The sequence below is a fragment of the Salmo salar genome, unplaced genomic scaffold, assembly GCF_965601325.2.
Source record: "Salmo salar unplaced genomic scaffold, fSalSal1 ptg000436l, whole genome shotgun sequence".
Taxonomy (NCBI): Eukaryota; Metazoa; Chordata; class Actinopteri; order Salmoniformes; family Salmonidae; genus Salmo; species Salmo salar.
Window position 1 is genome coordinate 380726 of NW_027675388.1, and position 10456 is coordinate 391181.

A 10456-nucleotide genomic window follows, 5' to 3' on the forward strand; every position below is an offset into this window, starting at 1 on the left:
ACAAAACATGCTAACCTCTCACCATTACCAATAACAGAGGATACAACAAAACATGCTAACCTCTCACCATTACCAATAACAGAGGATACAACAAAACATGCTAACCTCTCACCATTACCAATAACAGAGGCTACAACAAAACATGCTAACCTCTCACCATTACCAATAACAGAGGCTACAACAAAACATGCTAACCTCTCACCATTACCAATAACAGAGGCTACAACAAAACATGCTAACCTCTCACCATTACCAATAAGAGGCTACAACAAAACATGCTAACCTCTCACCATTACCAATAACAGAGGCTACAACAAAACATGCTAACCTCTCACCATTACCAATAACAGAGGCTACAACAAAACATGCTAACCTCTCACCATTACCAATAACAGAGGCTACAACAAAACATGCTAACCTCTCACCATTACCAATAACAGAGGATACAACAAAACATGCTAACCTCTCACCATTACCAATAACAGAGGCTACAACAAAACATGCTAACCTCTCACCATTACCAATAACAGAGGCTACAACAAAACATGCTAACCTCTCACCATTACCAATAACAGAGGCTACAACAAAACATGCTAACCTCTCACCATTACCAATAACAAAGGCTACAACAAAACATGCTAACCTCTCACCATTACCAATAACAGAGACTACAACAAAACATGCTAACCTCTCACCATTACCAATAACAGAGGATACAACAAAACATGCTAACCTCACCATTACCAATAACAGAGACTACAATAAAACATGCTAACCTCTCACCATTACCAATAACAGAGGATACAACAAAACATGCTAACCTCTCACCATTACCAATAACAGAGGCTACAACAAAACATGCTAACCTCTCACCATTACCAATAACAGAGGATACAACAAAACATGCTAACCTCTCACCATTACCAATAACAGAGGCTACAACAACACATGCTAACCTCTCACCATTACCAATAACAGAGGCTACAACAAAACATGCTAACCTCTCACCATTACCAATAACAGAGGATACAACAAAACATGCTAACCTCTCACCATTACCAATAACAGAGGTTACAACAAAACATGCTAACCTCTCACCATTACCAATAACAGAGGCTACAACAAAACATGCTAACCTCTCACCATTACCAATAACAGAGGCTACAACAAAACATGCTAACCTCTCACCATTACCAATACAGAGGCTACAACAAAACATGCTAACCTCTCACCATTACCAATAACAGAGGCTACAACAAAACATGCTAACTTCTCACCATTACCAATAACAGAGGATACAACAGAACATGCTAACCTCTCACCATTACCAATAACAGAGGCTACAACAAAACATGCTAACCTCTCACCATTACCAATAACAGAGGCTACAACAAAACATGCTAACCTCTCACCATTACCAATAACAGAGGCTACAACAAAACATGCTAACATCTCACCATTACCAATGACAGAGGGGGTATGATCTTTGTACCTCTGTAAATTTCTCATTCCTCATTATTCACGACTAATTCCTGATTATTCATAATCATGGTAGCATCCACATGAATGTAGAAGTGTTCAGAAACATCTTCTCTTCTTACTGACAATACAAGTGAAGTGACTCCAAAATGACAGGACATTATTCACCATTCAGAATATTGGACCCAACACTAAACTTTTGACTAAATTAATTTGTCCAAATAATTAAGACTTCTTCAAATAGGAGAACTAAACTCAGCAAAAAAAGAAACGTCCTCTCACTGTCATTTGCGTTTATTTTCATCAAACTTAACATGTGTAAATATTTGTATGAACATAACAACATTCAACAACTATGACATAAACTGAACAAGTTCCACAGACATGTGACTCACAGAAATGGAATAATGTTTCCCTGAACAAAGGGGGGTCAAAATCAAAAGTAACACTCAGTATCTGCTGTGGCCACCAGCTGCATCAAGAACTGCAGATCATCTCCTCCTCATGGACTGCATCAGATTTGCCAGTTCTTGATGTGAGATGTTACCCCACTCTTCCACCAAGACACCTGCAAGTTCCTGGACATTTCTGGGGGGAATGGCCTTAGCCCTCACCCTCCGATCCAACAGGTCCCAGATGTGCTCAATGGGATTGAGATCCGGGCTCTTCGCTGGCCATGGCAGAACACTGACATTCCTGTCTTGCAGGAAATCACGCACAGAACAAGTAGTATGGCTGGTGGCATTGTCATGCTGGAGGGTCATGTCAGGATGAGCCTGCAGGAAGGGTACCACATGAGGGAGGAGGATGTCTTCCCTGTAACGCACATCGTTGAGATTGCCTGCAATGACAACAAGCTCAGTCCGGTGATGCTGTAACACACTGCCCCAGACCATGACGGACCCTCCACCTCCAAATCGATCCCGCTCCAGAGTACAGGCCTCGGTGTAACGCTCATTCCTTCGACGATAAACGCGAATCCGACCATCACCCCTGGTGAGCCAAAACCTCGACTCGTCAATGAAGAGCACTTTTTGCCAGTCCTGTCTGGTCCAGCGATGGTGGGTTTGTGCCCATAGGTGACGTTGTTGCCGGTGATGTCTGGTGAGGACCTGCCTTACAACAGGCCTACAAGCCCTCAGCCCAGCCTCTCTCAGCCTATTGAGGACAGTCTGAGCACTGATGGAGGGATTGTGCATTCCTGGTGTAACTCGGGCAGTTGTTGCCATCCTGTACCTGTCCCGCAGGTGTGATGTTCGGATGTACCGATCCTGCACAGGTGTTGTTACACGTGACCCTGCCACTGTGAGGACGATCAGCTGTCCGTCCTGTCTCCCTGTAGCGCTGTCTAAGGCGTCTCATAGTACGAACATTGCAATTTATTGCCCTGGCCACATCTGCAGTCCTTGTGCCTCCTTGCAGCATGCCTAAGGCACGTTCACGCAGATGAGCAGGGACCCTGGGCATCTTTCTTTTGGTGTTTTTCAGAGTCAGTAGAAAGGCCTCTTTCGTGTCCTAAGATTTCATAACTGTGACCTTCATTGCCTACCATCTGTAAGCTGTTAGTGTCTTAACGACCGTTCCACAGGTGCATGTTCATTAATTGTTTATGGTTCATTGAACAAGCATGGGGAAACAGTGCTTAAACCCTTTTCAATAAAGATCTGTGAAGTTATTTGGATTTTTACGAATTATCTTTGAAAGACAGGGTCCTGAAAAAGGGATGTTTCTTTTTTTGTTGAGTTTAGATGCATAAAGTGCTTTCATATCTAAACGGTAAAAAATACAGTCTTGGCCAAAAGTTTTGAGAATGACACAAATATTAATTTTCACAAAGTCTGCTGCCTCAGTTTGTATGATGGCAATTTGCATATACTCCAGAATGTTATGAAGAGTGATCAGATAAATTGCAAATATAATTGCCAAGTCCCTCTTTGCCATGCAAATGAACTGAATCCCCAAAAAACATTTCCACTGCATTTCAGCCCTGCCACAAAAGGACCAGCTGACATCATGTCAGTGATTCTCTCGGTAACACAGGTGTGAGTGTTGACGAGGACAAGGCTGGAGATCACTCTGTCATGCTGATTGTGTTTGCATAAATGACTGGAAGCTTCAAAAGGAGGGTGGTGCTTGGAATCATTGTTCTTCCTCTGTCAAACATGGTTACCTGCAAGGAAACACGTGTCATCATCATTGCTTTGCACAAAAAGGGCTTCACAGGCAAGGATATTGCTGCCAGTAAGATGGCACCTAAATCAACCATTTATCGGATCATCAAGAACTTCAAGGAGAGCGGTTCAATTGTTGTGAAGAAGGCTTCAGGGCGCCCAAGAAAGTCCAGCAAACGCCAGGACCGTCTCCTAAAGTTGATTCAGCTGCGGGATCGGGGCACCACCAGTACAGAGCTTGCTCAAGAATGGCAGCAGGCAGGTGTGAGTGCATCTGCACGCACAGTGAGGCGAAGACTTTCGGAGGATGGCCTGGTGTCAAGAAGGGCAGCAAAGAAGCAACTTCTCTCCAGGAAAAACATCAGGGACAGACTGATATTCTGCAAAAGGTACAGGGATTGGATTGCTGAGGACTGGGGTAAGTCATTTTTTCTGATGAATCCCCTTTCTGATTGTTTGAGGCATCCGGAAAAAAGCTTGTCTGGAGAAGGCAAGGTGAGAGCTACCATCAGTCCTGTGTCATGCCAACAGTAAAGCATCCTGAGACCATTCATGTGTGGGGTTGCTTCTCAGCCAAGGGAGTGGGCTCACTCACAATTTTGCCAAAGAACACAGCATGAATAAAGAATGGTACCAACACATCCTCCGAGAGCAACTTCTCCCAACCAGTCAGGAACAGTTTGGTGACGAACAATGCCTTTTCCAGCATGATGGAGCACTTTGCCATAAGGCAAAAGTGATAACTAAGTGGCTCTGGGAACAAAACATTGATATTTTGGGTCCATGGCCAGGAAACTCCCCAGACCTTAATCCCATTGAGAACTTGTGGTCAATCCTCAAGAGGCAGGTGGACAAACAAAACCCCACAAATTCCGACAAACTCCAAGCATTGATTATGCAAGAATGGGCTGCCATCAGTCAGGATGTGGCCCAGAGGTTAATTGACAGCATGCCAGGGCAGATTGCAGAGGTCTTGGAAAAGAATGGTCAGCACTGCAAATATTGACTCATTGCTTCAACTTCATATGATTGTCAATAAAAGCCTTTGACACTTATGAAATGCTTGTAATTATACTTCAGTATTCCATAGTAACATCTGACAAAAATATCTAAAGACACTGAAGCAGCAGACTTTGTGAAAATTAATATTTGTGTCATTCTCAAAACTTGTGGCCACGACTGTATATGTATGAACACCTTTAAACAAAAGGTGACGTTCTGTACTGTCACCTAATATCCAACATTCTATCTCAAATACAAAATGCTGGAGCATAGCACCACATTTAAAACTTTAAGCTTCACTGTCCAAACACATATGGTGTGGACTATGTGTGTCTGGTAAACACATGTGGATCTGGTGAACAGTTATCACTTGTTGACCAACTACAGGAATACTGACCTCAGAGTCTCCAGTTTACTGTGGGGATTCCCCAGTACAGCAGAGAGCAGCTCCACTCCTGAATCCTTCAGGTCATTGTTACTCAGGTCCAGCTCTCTCAGGTGTGAGGGGTTTGACCTCAGAGCTGAGACCAGAGAATCACAGCCTTCCTCTGTGACTAGACAGCCTGACAGCCTGCAAACAGTCAAATCATATTAAAATCACACTGCTATGCTTTGGTGGTGAAAATAGTGGCAGTATCATTTTTCAACATATTCAGATATCAGTGTCCTGAAACCTTTCATATCTATTCGTAAATTAATGTATCATCATTAAAAATTACAAATTATCAAAGTTTTGCCTGCAGATAGAAACATGTATAGTACAAATATTTGAGTAGACTGACCAGACCAGTTTAAAAGCAGTATCAGTCAAAAGACAGACAGTGAGGTATCAGATTTAGATTGTATTGAGTATACAGTCCACACATATCTATTTTGACAGTGAAGATAACATTTTAAATGTGGCTCTAAACTCCAACATTTTGGATTTCACATCAAATGTTTCATATGAGGTGACAGTATATAATGTCACCTTTTATTTGAGGATATTTTAATACATACAGTTGAAGTCAGAAGTTTACATACACCTTAGCCAAATGCATTTAAACTCAATTTTTACAATTCCTGACATTTAATCCTAGTAAAAGTCCCCTGTCTTAGGTCAGTTAGGATCACCACTTTATTTTAAGAATGTGAAATGTCAGAATAATAGTAGAGAGAATGATTAATTTCAGCTTTTATTTCTTTCATCACATTCCCAGTGGGTCAGAAGTTTACATACACTCAATTAGTATTTGGTAGCATTGCCTTTAAATGGTTTAACTTGGGTTAAACGTTTTGGGTAGCCTTCCACAAGCTTCCCACAATAAGTTGGGTGAATTTTGGCCCATTCCTCCTGACAGAGCTGGTGTAACTGAGTCAGGTTTGTAGGCCTCTTGCTCGCACACGCCTTTTCAGTTCTGCCCACAAATTTTCTATAGGATTGAGGTCAAGGTTTTGTGATGGCCACTCCAATACCTTGACTTTGTTGTCCTTAATCCATTTTGCCACAACTTTGGAAGTATGCTTGGGGTCATTGTCCATTTGGAAGACCCATTTGTGACCAAGCTTTAACTTCCTGACTGATGTCTCGAGATGTTGCTTCAATATATCCACAATTTTCCTGCCTCATGATGCCATCTATTTTGTGAAGTGCGCCAGTCCCTCCTGCAGCAAAGCACCCCCACAACATGATGCTGCCACCGCCGTGCTTCACAGTTGGGATGGTATGATGGCTGTGTGGTCCCATGGTGTTTAGACTTGCATACTATTGATTGAACGTATTACCTTCAGGCGTTTGGAAATTGCTCCCAAGGATGAAGCAGACTTGTGGAGGTCTACAATTTTTTTTTCTGAGATTTTGCCTGATTCCTTTTCATTTTCCCATGATGTCAAGCAAAGAGGCACTGAGTTTGAAGGTAGGCCTTGAAATACATCCAAATTATGTCAATTAGTCTATCAGATGCTTCTAAAGCCATGACATAATTTTCTGGAATTTTCCAAGCTGTTTAAAGGCACAGTCAACTTAGTGTATGTAAACTTCTGACCCACTGGAATTGTGATACAGTGAATTATAAGTGAAATAATCTGTCTGTAATCAATTGTTTCAAAAATTACTTGTGTCATGCACAAAGTAGATGTCCGAACCGACTTGCCAAAACTATAGTTTGTTAACAAGAAATTTGTGGAGAGGTTCAAAAACACGTTTTAATGACTCCAACCTAAGTGTATGTACACTTCCGACTTCAACTGTATGTTATTGACGATTAAAAATTAAATTCTGATGATGCCATGATTAAGAAAAATCATGAATAAATCATGAATCAGAATGAGTGAGAAAGTTACAGAGGCCACAACAGAACATGCTAACCTCTCACCATTACCAATAACAGAGGCTACAACAAAACATGCTAACCTCTCACCATTACCAATAACAGAGGGGGTTTGATCTTTGTTAGTAGAATCACAAGCTTGATGTAATCACTGCAGGTGTCAGGAATCCCGCTTCCTGAGTCTGTTTCTGCCTGAGCTGACTGTTTTCTGTTTGGAGTCTAAGGGTGCGTTCAGAAACCTATCTGGTTGCTAGGCGACGAAGCTAGGCGGGAGATCTAGTGATATTATTACCCTGTCTGGTTGCCAGGCGACGAAGTTAGGCGGGAGATCTAGTGATTACCCTACACCTGCATCTCATCAACCTTCTGCACACCTGGTCCTGATCATCACCTCTTCATAAGCCCTGAGCTGACATCCATTCCCTGCTGGATCGTTAGCAACGAACAGCCTCATGTTTCCTGAGCTAGTCTTGTTGTTTTGTTCTTGTTACTGGTTACTCACCCCCCGTTTACTCTGTCTACAGTCATTCTCCCGGAACATTCAACTCCCTTGCCTGGCCGTCGGTGGATACAGTGACGTCATTGAATCCACCCATCTACTCTCATCAACTCACCTCCGCTGCCACATCAAGACTACCAATAAATACTCACCTTCATTTTACTCACCTTGTCCTGGTCTGCTTCTGGGTTCTGTCTTAGAGAAACGTGACAGCAGGCATGGAATATGGGACAACATGCTAAACTTATGACTATTTTAATACACTATAAGTAATATGTCCGAATAATTACGACTTTTTCAAATGGGAGAACTACATGCATAAAGTACTTTCATATCTGATAATACTGACCTCAGAGTCAACAGTTTACAGTGGGGATTCCCCAGTACAGCAGAGAGCAGCTTCACGCCTGAATCCTTCAGGTCATTGTTACTCAGATCCAGCTCTCTCAGGTGTGAGGGGTTTGAACTGAGAACTGAGACCAACACTTTACAGGATGTGTCTGTGAGTTTACAGCCAGTGAGTCTGCAAACACAGAAGAAATACAATGACAGACAGGTTGTATTAAAATGATACGCTTAGCTTTCTCTGTTTACGCTGTTACCCATTTACAAATAATGTGTTGGGTTTGACCACAGAGCTGAGACCAGAGAAGCACAGCCTTCCTCTGTGACTCCACAGCCTGACAAAGAGATCATGACTTCAAACACATTGTTAATTTAGTGTAGAAGGACAATGGCAGATGCATTTGGTTAATTCTCCCAAACAACATATAGATTCTTCTTCTGTCTCCTAGAGTTGTATGGTCATATTGTTATACTAATGTGAAAATCAATGCATTTATTCAATGTTTTCAATATAATATTAAACACATATTATAATGCATATTTTTCTTTAGCCTGAATATTTCTTCCTGATGATTAGTTTTTATATGTCATTTTATGTACTCACAGAACAGCTCTGGAGGCTTTGACCACTGGCAGCAGCCTCAGAAGACCTTCCTCTGATCTGGAGTATTTCTTCAGGTCAAACACATCGAGCTCCTTTTCTGAAGTCAGCAACACAAAGACCAGAGCTGACCACTGTGCAGGTGACAGGTTGGGTTTTGAGAGACTTCCTGAGCTCAGGTAGCTTTGGATCTCCTCCACTAGAGAATGGTCATTCAGTTCATTCAGACAGTGGAACAGATTGATGCTCCTCTCTGGAGAGGGATTCTCCCTGATCTTCTCCTTGATGTACTTGACTGTCTCTTCATGGCTCTGTGAGCTGCTTCTTGTCTTTGTCAGTAGACCTCGTAAGTGCTTCTGATTGGACTCCAGTGAGAGGCCCAGAAGGAAGCGGAGGAACAGGTCCAGGTTTCCTGTGTCACTGTGTAAGGCTTTATCCACAGCACTCTTGTAGACAGTAACTTCAGACTTGTCTCTGTACAGCAGAGAAAATATACTGGACTTTGTTTGCTGTTTGTCCACGAGATTCTCATTGTTGTTGATGAATGAGAGGAACACATACACAGCAGCCAGAAACTCCTGAATGCTCAGATGAACGAAGCAATACACCTTGTCTTGGTACAGAACACATTCCTCTTTAAAGAGCTGTGTACACAATCCTGAGTACACTGAGGCTTCATTGACATCAATGCCAGCCTCTTTCAGGTCTTCTTCATAGAAAATCTGATTGCCCTTCACAAGCTGTTGAAAAGCCAGTTTTCCCAGTGACAGAATGCTCTCGTTATTCAAGTGTGGATCTGTCTCTTCTTTCCCAAGATACTTTTCATTCTTCTGTTTGGTATGAAACACCACAAGGTGTGTGTACATCTCAGTCAGAGTCTTGGGCATCTCTTCTCTCTTATGTTTCAGTATGTGTTCGAGGACTGTTGCAGAGATCCAACAGAAGACTGGAATGTGGCACATGATGTGGAGACTCCTTGATGTCTTTATGTGTGAGATGATTCTGCTGGCCAGGTCCTCATCACTGAATCTCTTTCTGAAGTACTCCTCCTTCTGTGGGTCATTGAACCCTCGTACCTCTGTCACCTGGTCAACACACCCTGAAGGGATCTTATTGGCTGCTGCAGGTCGGGTAGTTATCCAGAGGAGAGCAGAGGGAAGCAGATTTCCCTCGATGAGATTTGTCAGCAGAACATCCAGTGAGGTTGACTCTGTGACGTCCCAACAGATCTTGTTATTCTGGAAGTCTAGGGGCAGTCGGCACTCATCCAGACCATCAAAGATGAACAGAACTTTGTACTTGTTGTAGATGGAGATTCCTGATTGTTTGGTTTCCATTGAGAAGTGATTAAGAAGTTCAATCAAAGTGTGTTTTTCCCCTTTCATCAAATTCAGCTCCCGAAAAGGGAATGAAAACACAAATTGGACATCCTGATTTGCTTTTCCTTCAGCCCAGTCCAGAATGAACTTCTGCACAGAGACTGTTTTTCCAATGCCAGCGACTCCCTTTGTCAGCACAGTTCTGATACGTTTGTCTTGTCCAGTTAAGGGTTTGAAGATGTCGTTACATTTGATTGCAGTCTCTGGTCTTGCTTGTTTCCTGGTTGTTGTCTCAATCTGTCTCAGCTCATGTTCATTATTGACCTCTCCTGTTCCTCCCTCTGTGATGTAGAGCTCTGTGTAGATCTGATTGAGAAGTGTTGGGTTTCCTTGTTTAGCGATCCCCTCAAATACACATTGAAACTTCTTCTTTAGATTAGATTTGAGTTCACGTTGGCAAATCACAGCAAGCTCATCTGAATGAAGAATTAACACAGAGGATATTAATATTACATCTGTTTTAATGCCTACAGTATTGTAGGACTGTTATAAAGTTTTACATTATAATGATTTCTTCTCTTAACTGACTGTATAAATGTGTAGATGTTTTCATAATGCATTACAGATGTTAAATGTTATAAAACAGCATTCAACATGAGGCAGACAGATCTTACATTTCTCCAGTGTGTCAGCGAGCTCCTTCTGGTTCATTTTCCTCAGGACGTGCAGTG

The 10456-nt window shown here is 42.2% G+C and overlaps 1 protein-coding gene across 1 annotated transcript; it reads right to left on the reverse strand.

Moving 5' to 3' along the window:
* Window positions 1–5033: 5033 nt before the first annotated feature.
* LOC145876131 (NLR family CARD domain-containing protein 3-like) lies at window positions 5034–10195 on the reverse strand. The gene is made up of 3 exons (XM_082971913.1): window positions 8410–10195; window positions 7810–7983; window positions 5034–5223 (listed from the first exon to the last, which is right to left on the reverse strand). The coding sequence occupies exons 1-3, from the start codon at window positions 9789–9791 to the stop codon at window positions 5034–5036; spliced, it is 1746 nt and encodes a 581-aa protein (XP_082828039.1). The 5' UTR covers window positions 9792–10195.
* Window positions 10196–10456: the final 261 nt, after the last annotated feature.

Coding starts and splice junctions, on each gene's coding strand:
- LOC145876131 (XM_082971913.1), bottom strand. CDS start 9,791: ATGAAAGGGGAAAAACACACTTTGATTGAACTTCTTAATCACTTCTCA. Junction 7,984..8,409: donor AAAGCCTCCAGAGCTGTTCT/GTGAGTACATAA, acceptor CTGTGTTTGCAG/ACTCACTGGCTGTAAACTCA. Junction 5,224..7,809: donor TGTAAACTGTTGACTCTGAG/GTCAGTATTATC, acceptor GACTGTTTGCAG/GCTGTCAGGCTGTCTAGTCA.